The sequence below is a fragment of the Caenorhabditis briggsae genome (genome assembly GCF_000004555.2).
Source record: "Caenorhabditis briggsae complete genome, chrIV, whole genome shotgun sequence".
Lineage (NCBI taxonomy): Eukaryota > Metazoa > Nematoda > Chromadorea > Rhabditida > Rhabditidae > Caenorhabditis > Caenorhabditis briggsae.
Window position 1 is genome coordinate 14382463 of NC_013487.2, and position 18015 is coordinate 14400477.

The 18015-nt window shown below is 35.6% G+C and overlaps 4 protein-coding genes across 4 annotated transcripts; 2 read left to right on the plus strand and 2 right to left on the minus strand.

Annotated features, from left to right (window-relative positions):
* CBG26743 lies at positions 1 to 2402 on the plus strand (the record flags this gene model as incomplete). Its single annotated transcript, XM_045236187.1, has 3 exons — positions 1 to 70; positions 1086 to 1432; positions 2226 to 2402. 3 exons carry the CDS (start codon positions 1 to 3, stop codon positions 2400 to 2402), a joined length of 594 nt encoding a protein of 197 aa, XP_045100739.1.
* A 2553-nt stretch (positions 2403 to 4955) lies between these two features.
* Positions 4956 to 10439, plus strand: CBG24717 (the record flags this gene model as incomplete). The annotated part of the gene is made up of 10 exons (XM_045236188.1): positions 4956 to 5003; positions 5050 to 5105; positions 5153 to 5229; positions 5276 to 5384; positions 6259 to 6436; positions 6646 to 6751; positions 7579 to 7741; positions 7906 to 8058; positions 9241 to 9538; positions 10119 to 10439. The coding sequence occupies 10 exons, from the start codon at positions 4956 to 4958 to the stop codon at positions 10437 to 10439; spliced, it is 1509 nt and encodes a 502-aa protein (XP_045091403.1).
* A 2954-nt stretch (positions 10440 to 13393) lies between these two features.
* Positions 13394 to 13750, minus strand: CBG26744 (the record flags this gene model as incomplete). Its single annotated transcript, XM_045236189.1, has 1 exon — positions 13394 to 13750. One exon carries the CDS (start codon positions 13748 to 13750, stop codon positions 13394 to 13396), a length of 357 nt encoding a protein of 118 aa, XP_045100740.1.
* Positions 13751 to 16505: 2755 nt separating this feature from the next.
* On the minus strand, positions 16506 to 17963 carry CBG24719 (the record flags this gene model as incomplete). Its single annotated transcript, XM_045236190.1, has 3 exons — positions 16506 to 16545; positions 17364 to 17561; positions 17659 to 17963. 3 exons carry the CDS (start codon positions 17961 to 17963, stop codon positions 16506 to 16508), a joined length of 543 nt encoding a protein of 180 aa, XP_045100887.1.
* Positions 17964 to 18015: the final 52 nt, after the last annotated feature.

Consider the following 18015-nt stretch of genomic DNA (forward strand, 5'->3'; position numbering starts at 1 on the left):
ATGTCTACTAATAAAACCAATTGTCCAAAAACCACACGACTCAAACAGGCTCCGCCCACTTTCATACCGGGTACAGTAATCCTTCTTATTTCTACAGTGACCCTTTATTTTTAGGATGTGCTCGGTGCCAAAAAACACACATGTCGTTGTGGTGCTCTCTCACAGATTTACCCATGAAAACTGACCACGAAATAGATGAAAAAGGTATTTTAATGGGTCTTGGCACGAAAAACAGTTTTTTTTTGCTATTTTCATCAATTTTAGCAAAAATTGATGAAAATCGGCGAAAAACGACAGTAGTTTTGAAGGCGCACAATCGTAAAACTTCTCTGGAGTCTCGCCACGAAAAAAAAATTTCTGTAGTTTTAAAGGCGCATACTTTCAAAATATGTTTGGAGTCTCGACACGAAATGCGTTTTAGTCGATTTTCAAGCGATTTTTTCATGTTTTTGCTCAATTTTCACCGATTTTTCCCGTTTTTTCGCCGAAAATTCTTTAAAAATACCCTAATAATGTCGATTTTTAGAAAAAATGCGATCGGCGACGGTGAATCGTGCAAGAGAAGCTTCTGGTAAAGAAAATATAGGATTTTAGGCTAAAATTTTGAATTTTCAGACAATTTCGCGGTGGAAAACAATAATCGATTCGATACAGAAATAGGAATGCACCAGCGAAACGATCGGGATTCAGAGGAAGCAGACCGGCGGGACAAAGTGCGTGGATAGGGAATTTTCTGGAAAATTCTGGAAAAAGTGAAAAAAAACGGAAAATTATAGGAAAATTGTTGAAAATCGAGGATATAAATTGATAATAAAGCTATAAAAAAGCAAAAAACCAGCAAAAATAGCTCAAAAATGCTATTTTTGCAAAACAGTCGATTTTACGAGACATTATTGATTTTTGAGGATTTTCAGACTTTTTTGGCCTAATTAGCCAAAAATTAGTCGGTTTTCCGCAAAAAATAGGCTGAGAAAACCCGTTGTTTTGATTTTTTGGCCCCAAAAGATGCATATTTGAACTTTCTAGCAAAAAATGCTGAAAATCAGACATTCTCAGCATTTTTAGTTCTAAAACTCAAATTTCAGAACAATATCCGTCATCAGGAAGTCCACAAAAACCTCCTCCACAAATTCGTTCATTCGAAGCTCCGCCCCCTTCTTCTCATCCATGGCTCCGCCCACTTCCACAGCCACGTGGCAACCCGAACAACAGAGGAGATTGTACTAGAAGACATGGAAATGCAACGTCTTCTGGTTTCTCATCATCGTCACGTCATCATCAGAATGTGCCGCCACGTGGACCGATGATGTTGCCACGTGGCGATCGAAGAGAGTTTCCACCGAATGAGCAACACATGAGAGAATTGAATCGAACATTGAAACGATTCTCATATGGAACTGAGGATATGTATCAAGAAGTACCACTACCGGCGGTTAGTAGTGCTCAAAACGACTGAAAATTGGGATTTTTTGAGTTAAAAATGATGGGAAATGGGCAATTTTGACATAGAAACCGTCTTTCTAGCTTAAAATACCCCAAATTTCATCATTACGATGGAAAATCTAGGTATTTTGGGCTAACAATGGCTGAAAAATGAGCATTTTTGATCCGAAAATCCCAGATTTTCATCCATAAAATCGATGTTTTCGGCGATTTTACTGGATTTTTGGTGTTTTAGAATTTTTGGAATTTCGAATTTTCAGATTTTCAAGCTCAGAATGAGTATTTTTGACTTAAAAATCCCCAATTTTAGACGATTTTCAGCGAATTTTCACTGCTTTTTGATTGAATTTAACGATTTCGAACTTTCTCAAATTAGGCTCCGCCCACTTTCGGAAAATAGGCGTAGTTTATAAATTTTGTTGTTGAAAGCTTTGTTTCATCAAGTGCTTCAAAATAAGCTCAAACTCGATTAAGCTCCGCCCATTTTGAAAATTGACACGCGACACCGCGACGCGTCCAAAAAGTCAAAGAAGGGTCAAAATGAGCAATTTTGACCCAAAAATCTCAAATTTTCAGCCAAAAATCGATATTTTCAGCGATTTTTCTGGATTTTTGGTTCTTTAGAATTTTTAGAATTTCCGAATTTTCAGATTTTTGAGCTAAAAATGAGCATTTTCGGCCTAGGAATCCGAATTTTGGACTATTTTCAGCCGATTCTCACTATTTTTGGCTTAAAAATCTCCAAAAACCCCGAATTTTCAGTCAAAATTCGATAATTTCAGGTCCCAAAAGCGATTCCCCGAGTGCCGAAAAACAAAGCGTACGTCTTCACGAAAACGACGTTTTACGACGGGAATGGAGTGGAAATTGGGAAAAAATCGATTTCACAAATTTATGATTTATTGGAAAACCATCAAATGATCATGATCGATTGGGACGAGGATTTGAAGCTTCTTTGAATTTGACGTCTTCTGAATTTTCCACGTCTTCTGAATATGGAATCGTCGTTTTATAATTAATTCTTCTTTATGTTATACTTGTTGTACTATGCTCCGCCCACTAATTCGTATAGATTCCTGCTGTTACAAAATTTTTTAAAGTGGGCGGAGCTTATCTAAGCCACGCCCCCTTTTTATTTATTGTGTCCTCTCTCGTTAGTTAGTTCATTTATAGATTTATAGATTCCTGCTGTTACCGCGCAATTCAATAAAATTCGCATAAATCTCGAATTATCGATTTTTCAATTATTTGTTGAATTTGGTTTTCAATTCATGAAAATTGTGGAAAAAATGAGAAAAATAGGCGGGAAATCCTTCAAAGGCGCATGAAGATTACGGTATGCGCCTTTAAATTTGTGAATAAAGTTACTGTTTCATGGGAATCTGAAAAAAAAATTGAGCGAAATTTTTGGGAAAAGTTTAACGGGTACTGTAGTCGTCGTTGTGTGACCTTAAAGGTGCATTTAAAGGCACAAAAGAGCAAATTAATGGTTTTTAAAGTCTATTTTTAAAATAATTTGGCGGTTTTAGTAGTTTTTCAGGTGTGAACCGTCAAAAAATCGATAATATGGGCTCAAACCGATTTTCGTGGTTTCTTGTTAATTTTCACCTAGAAAGGTCTGAAAAATTGACTGAAAACGCACGAAAATCGATTTCTAAAAATCCGGAAGATAATAATAATTTTAGGCTACAGTAATTGTCGTTGCAGGACCTTAGGTGCTAAATTAAAGGTGCAAAAGCGAGCTACCGTATTTGCAGCCTATTATTACAATATTTTGACGGTTTTTATCGTTTTTTTCCGAGATAAATCGATAAAACGGGCTTAAAAAGTACGGCAGCTCTCTTTTGCGCCTTTAAATGCGCCTTTAAGGTCCCATAACGAAAACTACGTTATTTTTCATCCTATTTTTTCAATTTTTTGACGTTTTTATCAAAGTAAATCGCAAAAAATCGATAAAATAGGCTCAAAACGTACGGTAGTTCCTTTTTTCGCATTCAAGATCCCACAACGACATCTACCGTAACATAAAATACCGATTTTCTTGTTTAAACCGATTTCGTCATTTTTTTCTTATTTTTCACCTAAAGAAGTCTGAAAAATTGAATAAAAACGCACGAAAATCGACTTCTAAAAATCCGGAAAATAAGAATAATTTAGGTTACGGTAGTTGTCTTTGCGGGATCTTAGGTGCTATTTTGAAAACGCAAAACCAAACTACCGGGTTTTCAAAGCCTTTTTTTTACAATATTTTGATCGAATAATGATTTTTGAATTTACTCAAAAAATGTTTGACTCCCATGAAACAGTAATTTTTCAGTTTGATGTTTTTTTCTTGAAATTCAAAATTACTTTTTACTTTGAATATTTTGAGAGAAAAGAGAATTTGTATCTAAAAAATAAACGAGTTTATTATAAGTACAAACGTCATCAGTAGATTCAACAAGATTTTATTAAATGGGTTAGGATTCTGAGTTAGGGTCTTCTCAATCGGTGGGGTCCACCAAGGAGGCGTCAGTATTGGGATCCTTCGTCAGAGAGTTCATTGTTCCAAGATCCTTGAAGCCTCTGATACTGTATTTCTTTCTTGTTTTCAGTCTAAACCATCAGGAACGCTCCAAATAATCTTCTCATCTCTCTGCATGAATTGTCTGATTTCACTTCCAGAAATCCCTCCAGCTAGACCTCTAGCTCGAGCTAGAGCTCCAGCCCGGGCTCTCGGCTCCTGGCCCAGGCCCCGCCCCTTCTCTGGAGCCCAGAGAAGAGAGAACTGATTCTTCCCTCCAATTTCCTCTTCCTTTATAGTGATCTTATCTCACTGAGGTCATCTAGGGTCACAGGCGTCTAAAATGGAAAAATTATTTTTTTCTTTTTTTGCCACGTGGAGTTTTTTTTCTTGCACAAAAAAGTCGTTATTCCTCACTATTAAACTTTCACTTTTGAAATATGTTTTACCCGAATTATCTCGGTTACTGTAGGAGATAACAAAAAGTGTTCAACTGATAAAATATTTGAAATTTTATGATTAACATTTTATCAGTGGACAACTTTTTGGTAGCTTTTACAGGAACCGAGATATATTCAGGTAAAGTTAAGATACACCGTAAACACTCTAATAGAATGCCCCCAGCTTTGACCCAATTTATCTCATTTTCTGTGAAAGATATCAAAAAGTGGTCAACTGATAAATTTTTTATCATAATATCGGGAACATTTTATCAGTTGATCACTTTTTGATATCTTTCACAGGAACCAAGATAAATTGACTAGAAGTTTTATATAGATTCCTGCTGTTACAAGATCTTTAAAAGTGGGCGGAGCCTATGTAAGCCACGCCCTTTTTATATAGATTCCTGTTGTTATTATCTTCTATTCGTCCCGAGAAAATAAAAATCTGAAATTACAGTATAATTTTCCGTGAATTTGACCTAATATTGACTTTTCTAAACTCCGCCCCTTTTTGAGCCACGCATCGCTCTCCCCGTCTTTAAGCTCATTTAGCTCCTTTTGAAAAAATGTTTAGCGATGTATTAAAACGAATTAACGCTCAAGAAACCTTTAAGGTAAACTTTTGTAGTTTGTAGTTTTTGTAGTTTTTGTAGTTTGTAGCGCCACATTGACATCTTCCACGCGGTCACTTATGATAATATTGATGGGCTGGTGGCGTAAGTTTTCGAAATTTTTTAGGATTCTGAAGACGTTACGTCTTCAGAGCTTTCGTCCGGAACCAGCCATTCGACGTACGCGACAAGAATGGGAATACGGTACTTCATTTGGCGGCGAAACTTAGTAAATTTGAAAAAAAATCGATTTTTCTGAAAATCGATACTTCTAGATCGACGTCTTCTGTGCCGTGCGATTTGTGTGTATGCGTCACATCTGGATTTGTGGAATACGAAAAATAACGAGGGGAAACAGCCAATTGAGCTGGCTGAAGACCCAAAGTAGGGAACTCTGAAAACCAAAATTTCGAATTTTGAAGCTCAGAACTTGTGAATTTCAGTTTTTAAAATCAAAATTTGAATTCAGTACGCGGAGAGCTTTGAAATGAGCCCACACATGCCATGATCCGGTGAGATTCAAAATTTCGGGTGCGTCGCGGTCGAGCGTCGCGTGTTTTGGACGAAAAATCGATTTTTATTGTATTTGGACTCGTTATGAACCTCTAAGACTGCTGAATTTGAATTTCGAAGTAAAATCGAAATTCGCAAAGTCTGAGCTTCAAAATGAGCTCAAACCTAATTATTTTTTTTTCTCAATTTGGGCTCATAAAACCCTTGAAATTGCCCCAATTGACACAAAAACCAATTTTTCAAACTTGTGAGCGAGTGAGCTTTAAAATGAGCCCAAACACAACTAGGCTCCGCTCACTTTGAATGTTTCATGTGACACGCGACGCACGACCGCGACGCATCCGAAACTTTCAATCTCACCGAATCGGGGCGTGTTTGGGCTCATTTTTAAGCTCTCGTTGTGCCGAATTCAAATTGTGACAAAAAAAAATAAAAATTCTCAAATTTTGAGCTTCAAAATGAGCTCAAACATGGTCACTTCAGCTCAATTTTCGGCATATCTAGCATTTTTAACATATCTCATTTGGATGGATTTTCACAAAAAAGTTGCCAATTACAAAATTAAAGCTCTGATTCTGTTTAGTACATTCTGAAATCTTCAGACAAAATAAAAAACGCTGGACCATTTTTGTAGGGCTTCAAAAAATGACTTTTTTAGACTAAAAATGCCAAAATTAGATGTACTACTGTAGGGCTTTTGTAGGAACTGCGGAAAACTGTAGAAACCCAATTCTCAATTTTTCAGCATAAAACGTGATTTACAAAGTCTATCAACGGTTCGGAGTACTGTAGACAGCCATCATATGGCCTACAATAAGCATTTGATTGAGAAGAAAATTAAGGAAAATTCGGAAAATAATCAAAATCAAAAAGTGGTTTTGAGTTTGGATGGCGGTGGACTTCGAATCGTTTTGCAGTGCTCGGTGAGCTTGTAAATTTGAAAAACTTGAATTTTTTGAAAACATTTTATCAGTCAAAAAAACTGATCAAATCACTTTCTATAGAAAAATAACGATCTATTGATTTTTCGAAAAATTCCTAAACTCCAATTTTGACCTCAAAAACTTGACCTGCGCAAATGCGCTCCACTGAAAAACCTTTAATTATCAATAGAGCGCATTTTCCTCTTCAGATTCTGATGGCGATTGAACGTGAAATCGGTGAGCCACTTCGAAATCGTGTTCATTGGATCGCTGGGACGAGTTGTGGCGGGATAATGGCCAGTTCAATCAGTGTTGGTAAGTTGGATTACTGTAGTTCGGGTTACTGTAGTTTTGAAAATTTTTTTTTGAAATTTCTAGCCGTCCCTTTTTTCTAATAATTAGACAATCTTATGACGACATTAAGGAATTTAGTGAAACAGAAATTAATCATTTTTCGAAAATTGCAAATGCGCTCAATTGGACTTTTTTTGACTCAATACTTACTTTTTTTGCGAATGATGAAATTATCTCAAGACAATATTTGGCATTTTTTTGAAACAGAAAAAAAATTCGAAAAAAAAACTTTTTTTGGAAAATTTGAATTTCCGCCAGATCTAACGAAATTCTCAGTTCAATGCACTAAAAAATGGATTACTGTAGTTCGGGTCACTGTAGTTTTGTTCTTGATTATTTTTCGATTTACGGAGAGCATTTAAAGAATGTCCGAATTTCTGGATTTCTGAATTTCATTTGCACAAGTACTAGCTTTTAAAAATATCATATTCTTTTTTTGAAATTTTTGAAACAGTAATTTTTTATTTGAAATTATTGGAAAACTACAGTAACCGTTGTTTGGATCTACGGTAATCTTTTGAAACTACAGTAATCCATTGTAACTACAGTATTCTTTTCAAACTACAATAATCCTTAACAGTAACTCTTCAAAATTACAGACATTATTTGAAACTACAGTAATCTTTTTTTCTTAAACTCCAATGATTGTCGATCCGTAATATTGAAACAAACTTAAGACACAATTTGGGACTTCCATAAAACAGAAAAAAATTAATAAACGTTTTTTTTTGAAATTTTGAATTCCCGCCAAGCCTGACCAGTTTCTCAATAGAGCGCAATTTCTGCAGGAATCGACTTATCTGACGCTCTCCGTATCTACATTGTGATTCGAAAACGAATTTTCGGCGGAAACACTCAAATGTTCCCAAAACATTCATCGCATGGAATCGAGACGTGTCTTCAGGAGGTAATGGGTCCGAAAACGCCCATGGCAAAATGTACAGCTCATAAGTGAGTTTTGATAAATGACCTAGAAAATTCTACAGAAAATTCTAGGCCAGCGAGTTTTTGAATTTTTGAAAAAGAGCCGAAATGAGCAAAGTTAGAAACTTTTTTTGGGATTTGCTGGCCTAGTATTTTTTGCCCTGGCCTAGAAAACTCTGAAACTCTTCCAGACTGGTCGTCACAACTGCAAAAGTCACTCTGGCTCCGCCCCAATTGATTCTCTTCCGATCGTATGCGCCACGTATCGATCCGAAAGAATTTGAGCAATTGGGATATTTCAATCCGAATAAGATTCTGTTGTGGAAAGCGATTCGATGCACTTCGTAAGGATTACTGTAGTTTCGGAATATCACTGTAGTTATTGTAGTTTTTGATCTACTGATGTTCTATAGAATAACTCAAAAAATTGGCTCGAACAATCGAGAAATTTTGAAACTGAAAAAATGTTTCATATTCAGTCTCAAAAGAATACTGTTGTTTCAAATGATAACTGAACTTTGAAAGAGTTACTGTAGTTCAAAAAGACTACTGTAGTTTCAAAGGATTACTGTAGTTACATATGATTATTGTAGTTACATATGATTACTGTAGTTACATAATATTACTGTAGTTTCAAAGGATCACTGTAGTTAGATAGGACTCGAATAACTCGAAAAAATGACTCGAAAAATCGAGAATTTTTGAAACAGAAATATTTTTTAAAAAATTTAAAAAATTTGAAAAATTCAGTTTGAAAGGATTACTGTAGTTTCAAAGGAGGACTGCAGTGTTTAGATTACTGTACTTTCAGAGGATTACTATGAATAGCTTTATATAACTACGGTAGTCTCAAAGTATTTTGGAAAATTATCTTTAAAAAAAGAACTTTTGAAACGGTAATATTTTTTAAAATATCAAATGAAAGGATTACTGTACTGTAAAAACGTTATTCTAGTTTTCTGATAATTCAGTGTAAAAGGAATACTGTAGTTTTCAGTCAGAAAATCACTGTAGCTTTATAGAAGTACTGTAGTTTCAAATGTTGAAGTGGAATATTTTGGAAAATTGTCTCGAAAATGTAAACATTCTTGAAACAGAACATTTTTTAGAAAAACCTGAAAAATTGAATTTTCCGCAATTTTCTATGTTTCAAAAGATTAGTGTAGTTTCATAGGGTTACTGTATTATCGAATGTTTTCAAATTGAAAAAAAAACACTGTTTCAAAATTTCAAAAAAAATAACATTTTGAAAAACAACTACTGGGCAATCCATTCCAAAACAAAAAATGGAAAAAAACTACAGTAATCCGCTTTTCAGTGCGGCACCTGTCTAAAGGTTACTGTAGTTTCAAAGGATTACTGTAATTTTCAATTTTTCTCAAATTTCAAAAACTCTCTGTTTCAAAATTTCCAAAAAAGACGGTATTTTGAAAGCTAGCAATCACGTTTCCTTACCTGCAAATCACAAAAATTGAAAAATAAAATACTACAATAATCCATCCAAACTACAGTAACCCAGTTTGCAGTGCGGCCCCAGTCTATTTCCAATCGTTCAACGGAATGGCGGATGGCGCAATATTCTGCAACAATCCGTGTATAATGGTGATGACCGAATTTCAAAAATTGAAAAAAATTGAAAATTATCGCGGAAAAAATAATACGGACGAGATTGGATGTGTGATTTCAATTGGGACGGGAATTGAGCCATCGGCACCAATCAACGGAATTGATATCAATTTGACACATGGAATTACGGGAATCACGGGAAATTGGAAAGAGGTTTTTGCCAATGCCAAGAATCTTATCACTGTGTTCTTGTATCAGGTTAGTTCTCTTACGATTATCTCAGCTACTGTAAGAGAAATCGAAAAGTTATCAACGGATAAAATATTTGTGATAATTTCATAAACATTTTATCAGTTTATCACTTTTTGGTATATCTAATAGGAAGTGAGATAATTGAGCTCAATGATATAGATAATGAAGAATTGAAAAATTGAAACGTTTCGAAAGAATGGGGATTTTTTGAAACAGTAAAAATTTTTTTTTTTAATTTGGAATTTCAGAAAATCAACGTTTTTTTTATTCTAGAGATTTTTTGTTTAACAGAAAAAAACGGATTTAAAACCAATCAGACTGATAAAAAATACCAAGATTTGATTTTTCCAATTTTCGAAACGACCGTCATTCCAATACTTGAAATTTGAGCTCAATTCTCTCGGTTACTGTAGAAGGTATCAAAAAGTTGTCAACTGATAAAATGTTGGTGTTATTATGATTTTGACAAAGGATTCAAAATCAAACATTTTGAGCGAAAAACACATTTTTTGAAACAGCAAAAATTTGGAGAATTGTCCACATTTTCGACAATTGCTCATTCTTATCATCCTTATCATTTTTCCAGTGCACCTCCTCCCATAACGTGCACGTGGGTCAGTCTCGTGAATGGTGTCACTCCATGCAAGTACCATTCTTCCGTTTCTCTCCACATCTCGCCGCTCCATTCGAATTGGATAACTGTAAAATTGAGGATATCACCAATGCAATGTTTGATAATGAAGTCTACATCCGGACACAGATTAATCAACAAATCAGTGATTTGTGTCGTCTTTTGAAATCAATGCCACGTAATACGGAACCATGTCAATATAGGAAAATTACAGGGTATGGAGGAAGCCAGAAAACTGTGGATTCGCCGGATGGAGGGCAGAAGGTTGTGAACTAGAATTCTCTTTTGGGTTCTCTCGAATAAATGGATGACTTGTGTTTTTTTGTGAAAAAGTGGAATTGACTGAAAATAGTTTGAGGCTGATAGGATTACCAGAGCCGCGACCCTGTTTTTGATAACCTTGGCTTAAGTTTCGTTTTACTTTGAGATCAATTATCTCGGTTCCTGTCCGAGATATCTTAAAAATGTCAACTGGTGAAATATGTGTCATATTGTCACCAACATTTTATTAGTTAACGATTTCTTGATATCTCTTGATGGAACCGAGATAATTGAGCTCAAAGTGCTTCTAAAGTACCGTTCCCTTGAGCTCAATTATCTTTTAAGGACAGTTAAGAACTCCGAATTGATAAAATTCATTTTTTGAAGTTTTCTGAAAAATAGCGCTATCAAAGAATGTATATTTGCTAAAATTATGAGTTTTTTGAAAAAAAAATGTGTTTCAAAAATTCCTGTTACTTTTTCGAAAATGTTCGATTTTTCAATCTACGGCCCCCACCACCTTTGAGATCAATTATCAAAGTTCCTTTGAAAATTATCAAATTTTCGTCAACTGATAAAAAAGTATCAATAATAATATAAACATTTCATCAGTTGACAAAATTTTGATATCTCTTTTAGGAACCAAGATAATCGAGCTCAAAGTGAAATGTTTAATTTTCAGTATGACTCTCTTAGCTTTTCACTTCGAGGCACGTTATCTCGGTTACTATGAGAGGTATCAAAATTTAGTCAATTGATAAAATGTTTATCATGAAATTTTGAACATTTTGTCAGTTGAGGACTTTTTGATATCTCCTACAGTAACCCAGATAATTAGGTTCAAAGAAAGGATCTTTTTAAGGAATTACACAAATTTCAAAAGAGAAAATTCGATATATTTACGTGATGAAAAATTACTTTTTCGTGAATAGGTTTAGAAATCCACGACCCAAGATGAACTCAGGGAGATAAGATTACTATAAAGGAAGAGGAAGAATCAGTTCTCCCTTCTCGGGGCTCCCGAGAGGGGGGCGGGGCTTGGGCCAGAAGCCAAGAGCCTGGCCCAGCAGGGCTCGACGGCTCTAGCTCGAGCTGCTGGAGCTCGAACTAGAGGTGTAGCTGGAGCTGAAAATGCTGCTGGAGGACCCTATGACAGTTCCTGGAACTGAAATCAGACAATTCATGCAGAGAGATGAGAAGATTATTTGGAGCGTTCCTGATGGTTTAGACTGAAAACAAGAAAGAAATACAGTATCAGAGGCTTCAAGGATCTTGGAACAATGAACTCTCTGACGAAGGATCCCAATGCTGACGCCTCCTTGGTGGACCCCACCGATTGAGAAGACCCTAACTCAGAATCCTAAGCCATTAAATAAAATCTTGTTGAATCTACTGATGACGTTTGTACTTATAATAAACTCGTTTATTTTTTAGATACAAATTCTCTTTTCTCTCAAAATATTCAAAGTAAAAAGTAAACCTTCGCCCACCTCTGCTTTTGACCGCCATTAATGAACCAATCTTTAAAAACTGATTCCAAAAATTGGAAATTTATGAAATAGTAAAATTTTTGAATAACTTCAAAAATAAGCAGAGCTAGAAGAAAAGTTATCATTCTTATAATAAATAAATAAAGTTGCGTATTTTTCTCTGTCTGTTTGTTTGTCCGCTCATTTTGCAATGCTTGGAAATAAAATATAAATTTACGTGACACTTCAAAAAAGACATAGGAGCGAAGCGACGAACAAAAAAAATAGGTGACATCACGCCGAAGGCGCACCAGCCATTTGTTTGAAGCGCCGGGGCGCGGCAAACAGGCTGGTCAACTTGAAAAAATGTAAAAAAGAGTTTTCTGAATTCAAAATTAATAAGATCGACAAGATATGAGACCAGTCTCATCAAGTTTTAGTTCATTTGTTCTGAATTTTATAAAAATTTTGAAATAGTTTTTTTTTTTTGATTTCCGTATGTTTTTGTAATTTTGAAACAATTAAAAACAATTAAAAATTTCTCATTTGCCATCAAAAATTCTAATTTTTGAAAAACTTAACAATTTCAAAAAATTTTTTTACAAAAACGATTTGAAATGTTCAATTTTCCGACGCTACTATTTTTCTAGTTCTCAAATATTCTAAAACTCTCAAATGTCACAAAAAACAATGATTGCATAAATTCAATATTTTTTGAAAATTTTTACTGTTTCAGAAAATGCTCCTTTCAGCCTCTAGTAGAATTCCTCTCCTTACTTTCAACTTTGAGCCTAGTTATCTCCGTTCCCGTGAGAGATATCAAAAAGTTATCAACTGATAAAATTTTTATCATAATATTATCAATCTTTTATCAGTGAACCTCTTATTGATATATCTCACAGAAAATGAGATTCATGGGCTTAAAATAAGCGGTTTAGGGGCATTCTATTAGAGTATTTACAGTTTGTTTCAAACTAAAATTCAAAAAAAAAATCGGCTCCAGATAAAAACTAAAAAGAATTGTTGGATGGTTCATTTTTGCTATACACATAGAACTATAATCTATAGATATTGAAGATTCAAACAAATTTTTGAAAAAAATTTGTTTACTGTGATCTCAAATTACAGATCTCAATTTACATTTGAACTTTCTTTTCATTGAAACAATAATTTTCACTTGCAATTAGTATGGAAAAAACAAAAAAAAGAACCGAAAAAGATGAAAGTCAAAAAACCTAATATAAAATGTGTTTCAAAGAAATTATTTGAAAAGTGAAAAAATCCAGTAAACGCTCAATTATGAATAGGAACAAGAACTTTTTGAGTTCAAAAAGATGCACCCGCGTAGCTCAAAAATCGTTATCAGTTTGTTTTAATTTTCAAGAACCTTGCAAAAACTTATATTACCAGAATAAAAACAAAAATATTTGATTTTAATTTATTTTTATTTAAAAAAATAATTCAAAAATCAAAGTTGAAAAAAATTGGTTAAAAAACAAATTAGAGCGTTTGGCGCTTGTCCATTGTCACTGCTTCGTTCCTGATATTTTCACTTGCGGCTTCCTCAAATTCCATTTCTTCGACCGGCTCCTTTTTCTTGTTCGTAACTTTTGTGTTGATCTTAATCAACGTAGAGTCTCGTACTTTCGGTTTTCCAGTCGGTGTTTTTCCTGGTGACGTTGAGTTTCTTCTTTTTCCAATTCCAATTTCGCAAATCTTGAATAATTCATCTTTTTGGAAATTTCCAACCAATTCATCACGATGCTCTCTTTTTGAGTCCAAGTGGCTAGAAGCTTTTCTTTTGCAGCTTTCCCGATGTTTTGTTCTATCAGATGAAGCTCCGTTTTGTTGAAACATTGTTCTGCAGGTGGGGTTGAGCCATTTTATTAGACCATTTTAGAATGTTCTAGAGAGAAGAACAGAATAGAATAGACAGAATAATATCAGGAAAATCAAAGAGAATATGAATCCGACGACCATTCAGAAGATCGTCTGAATAAATAAGGGGAAGGGGAATGGAATGAATACTAATGGAGCGGCCGGGTATTTATAGGGGACATACTAGGGGGCGGAGTCAACTCATTGTCATCATATCATTATCATCGTTCTCATTGTCACGGTGTCACTCACATTTTGCTGACTTATTATTGTTTTATGACAGTAATCCGCATTGCGTGCGCTAATTTTGTCATCATTGATGCCTGGTGTTGTTTTGAGTAGATTTTCGACTTTTTCAAGAGACTAGCTGTCAAGTTTCCGATGAAGAGTGTAAAACATACCCAGACTAAAAACTTTGCATTTCCAGAATATTTTGAAAATTCCTCTTTTGTGGATTACTGTAAAAAAATATGTGAATGCAAAGCTTTCAATCTAGGTCTGTTTTACACCCTCCAAAATTTTCAAAGTGATAGGGAGCTTGACAGTCGAGCTTCAGGCTTCGGAAAATGGTCAAAATTCTAAGAATCAACTGAACAATTCGATTTTGTATATCTTGTGGAACTGACATTAAAGGTGGGGGGGGACATGAAAAAAATAATGTTCTCGAAATTCCGTTCAAAGATGCCCCTCGAGGAGTTGAACTTGTGAGGGCGATGATTGAGGGTGCGGCGCCGCTACCGACTGAGCCACGCGGGCAAAGAGAAAGCGCACCGATTGCATACATAAAGGCGAGGACGACAGCTGTACGCAGAGTGACATTAAGCGTTGTACACCGTCACGGTAGAATGCATACTCTAGCTACAAAAAAACTACGAAAAATCTCCTGTCCCCCCACCTTTAAAGACGGACTTCTACAAAAATAATTACTGTTTCGAAACTGATTGCAAACTATCTTAAAGATAATCTTGACAATATTCACAAATTCCAGGGCAACTAAAATAGATTCTTTTAAACGGAGTTCCAATTTTTAATTGAAAAGCAAAGATTATTGGTAAGAAAGTTTTTTTCCTTTTTTTGGCAAAATTTTTGATCAGATTCTCCTTAAAGCAGAGGGGGCAAGATAAATGAAAGTAACGTCCATGAGCATCGGTATTTGTCTGGTAACGCTCTGGTAATTTCTTGATGACATCGGATCTGAACGACGAGAGCTGCGATTGAAAATGTGGGTCAACTCCTTCTTTGTGTCAACTTTTCAATTAAAGTATTTTCTATGAAGATGACGTGAGAGGCCCAAACAACCATTTTTCTGATAGAGCAAGGTCTGGGGAATACGATGAGTGCAAAAGAATGGTTTAGCCAAAAGACATGAATTTTCGGCTGATCCCTCTAGTCACAGGTGGTCTCGCATTGTCGCGCTGGAAGCGCACTTTCGTTTTTTCTCCTCGTTTTGATTCGGCTGTCAAATTCAACTTCTCCAATTAGAATCTATACAATGCGGCAGTTATATTGGTACCTTCATCTAAAAGTTCCCAGACTCCATCCCATTGAAAAACCACCAAATACATAGCATCCCCGTTTTCACGTAAAATTTAGGTTTCGAGACGTCCAGAGCTAGCTGTTCTTTGGCAATCAACTGACCCTTCCACACATTAATAGAGTAACTTACCCACTTATCATCTACGGTAATTAGATCCCCCACCTAACTGAACGTGCGAAGAAATGATAGGAGAAACATGCTCATTGTTTAGATGGAAATCCATATCGTAGTCCTTCAAAGCATTGGGTACGAATCGACCCAGTTCTTGAAGTTACCAAGATACTTCAATCCGTTCATAACACTTAGTTTACTAACCGACAATGCCTTTGACATTTTACGAGTGGTTTGGAGTGAATGCGACTTCATGACTTTTAGCAATTGATCGAGATCCAACTCACTGGGCCGTTGGCATCCTTCAACCGGGTCTCCCATGTGCGAAATTTTTTGAACCAAAGGCAAATTGTAGGCGATGACCAAACATGTCCCTTATATAAATTCACCAATTGCTTGTGAATGCAGGGTATTTGAAGACCAAATAAAAATAAAAGTATAAGCAAAAAAAATAAAAGTCTTTGATAACTAGAAATCGAAGCTCAAAGAGAACCCTCCCAAAAAGGAAGAAACTTTCTTACCAACCTAATACATAACATCAATATTTAGTGTATCCAGTTATTCAGAATAAGAATCTTTTGAAACAGAAATATTGTTTTTTGTCGAATTTGAGAAAACTGAAAATCACCGTTTCAGGGAAATTTTGGTCATTATGGTTTATTGAAAATTAATCAATGCCATAAGTTAATGAGGATTCTGGAATTCAAGAAAAAAACATTTTCTCTGAAACAGTAATTTTTCCAGTGGTGGCCGAGCGTTTGCAACTCTTCCATTTTTGAAATTCAAGATTGCTCATCCTAGAAAAAAAGGAAAGTCACTCAAAAACGACCACATGTGTTTTTTTTATAAAAGAAACCCGATTAAAATGATTGAAATGTGTAAAAAGCGAAAAAAATGCAAGAAAAAACGGGTCCCGAGTGGAAAAAAGACAAGAAAATTGGGCTGAAAAAATAACAATAAAAACAACAATGAAAAACATGGGAAGAGCTAAAAAATGGGATAAAAATGACACCAAACAATTTGAAAATGAGTAAACTTTTGGAGAAAAAAATATTTCTGAATTTTCGGAAATTATCACTGGAGATTTCAAGCTGTTGGAAGATGGTTCGGGCAGTTTGGACGGCATCTGAATGAATTTTTTTTTTTGAAAATGTTGGAATAAATCTTGCAAAATTAGATACAGTACCAAATTTGTAGATTTTCAAATTTAAAGGAGGCGAGACAGCAAAAATTTCGGGGTCAGTTCGGGGGACGAAATCGCGCCGCGCTTATGTAGACCATCGGTCGTCAGGCGCTTTCGCGCCCCCGTAGCTCAGCCGGTAGCGGCGCTGTACCCCTGAGCAGCCTGTCATGAGTTCAACCCCTCATAGGGGTTCTCTATGCAAAATATCAGGAAAACTTTTTTTTTGGTGTCTGGCCTCCTTTAAAAGCTAAATTTTTGGAAAGAGACAGTTTTTATAGTTGTACCTATTTTCAGCTGAAAGTAGCCAGCTTTGAAGACCTACAAAAGTGGTCCAGAATTTCTAAAATTGTCTGAAAATTCCAGAGTGAACTAAACAAAAATAGCGCTTTAATTTTGTAGTTGACATCTTTTTTCCAGCTGCTGTAGTTTTTGAGATATGCACTTTTAAACTTTGTTGGTTTCCAGTTATCGGCCTTAGTCATTTAAAGACGCCTATCTCAAAAACTACTGTAGTTATGAAAAAGTTGTAAACTAGAATAATGAAGCTCTTTTTTTGTTTAGTATACTCTAAAATTTTCAGGCAATTTAACAGTACAATTTTTGAAATTTTCTTTTGGAATCTGAAATCTTTTTTCCAAAATTTTCAGATAAATCGAATAATTTTGGACCACTGTAGGCCTCCAAAGTTGACCATTTTCAACTAAAAATAAGTGAAATCAGGTGATTTTTGGTCGGGTTACTGTAGTTTCAAAAAAACGCACCCGCACTTGATTCCAACGCCTGTCTGCATTAGTTCCGTTCGGTAGTAGGAAATAGCGATCTTCTCTCCGACTGCAATATCTTTCAAAGCGTAGACAGAGATTCTGGGGATCAATGGGTCCGATTCCTTGACTCTTGAATGGGTTTCAATCATCACGGCATTTGGCTCACAGGCATGGGACATGAATCGAGCCAAATTTCTGGAAAAAAGGAGCAGGATGAAGTGAAAAAGAGGCTAGAAGCTATAAAGCTAGAAGCCAAAGAACTAGAACACCGGATTTCCAAAAAAAGACTAACCCAATCTGCGACGAATCAATGACCAAGTTCTCATGCAGCAAATTTATCGTTGCATCATACGATTCATTCCGTTGAACATCTTTTTTCGGAAGCACGACAACTCCAGTATATTCACAAACGAATTCGCCCTTCTGGATCTTCTCAACCGCCCTCAATCCAAACTTAATGACCTCATTTTCATAATAGACCACGAGGTGCTTGCTCTGTCCCTGCTGGACACGACGACGAGGGCATTTTGATGAGCATCCGCATGCGTCCGAGCACTCGATGATGACTCGGAAGTGTTCAATTTCGAAACTGCTCATGTCTAGAATCCCTCTGTTGTCTGGAGTGACATATTGTCGCTTCCATCCTCGG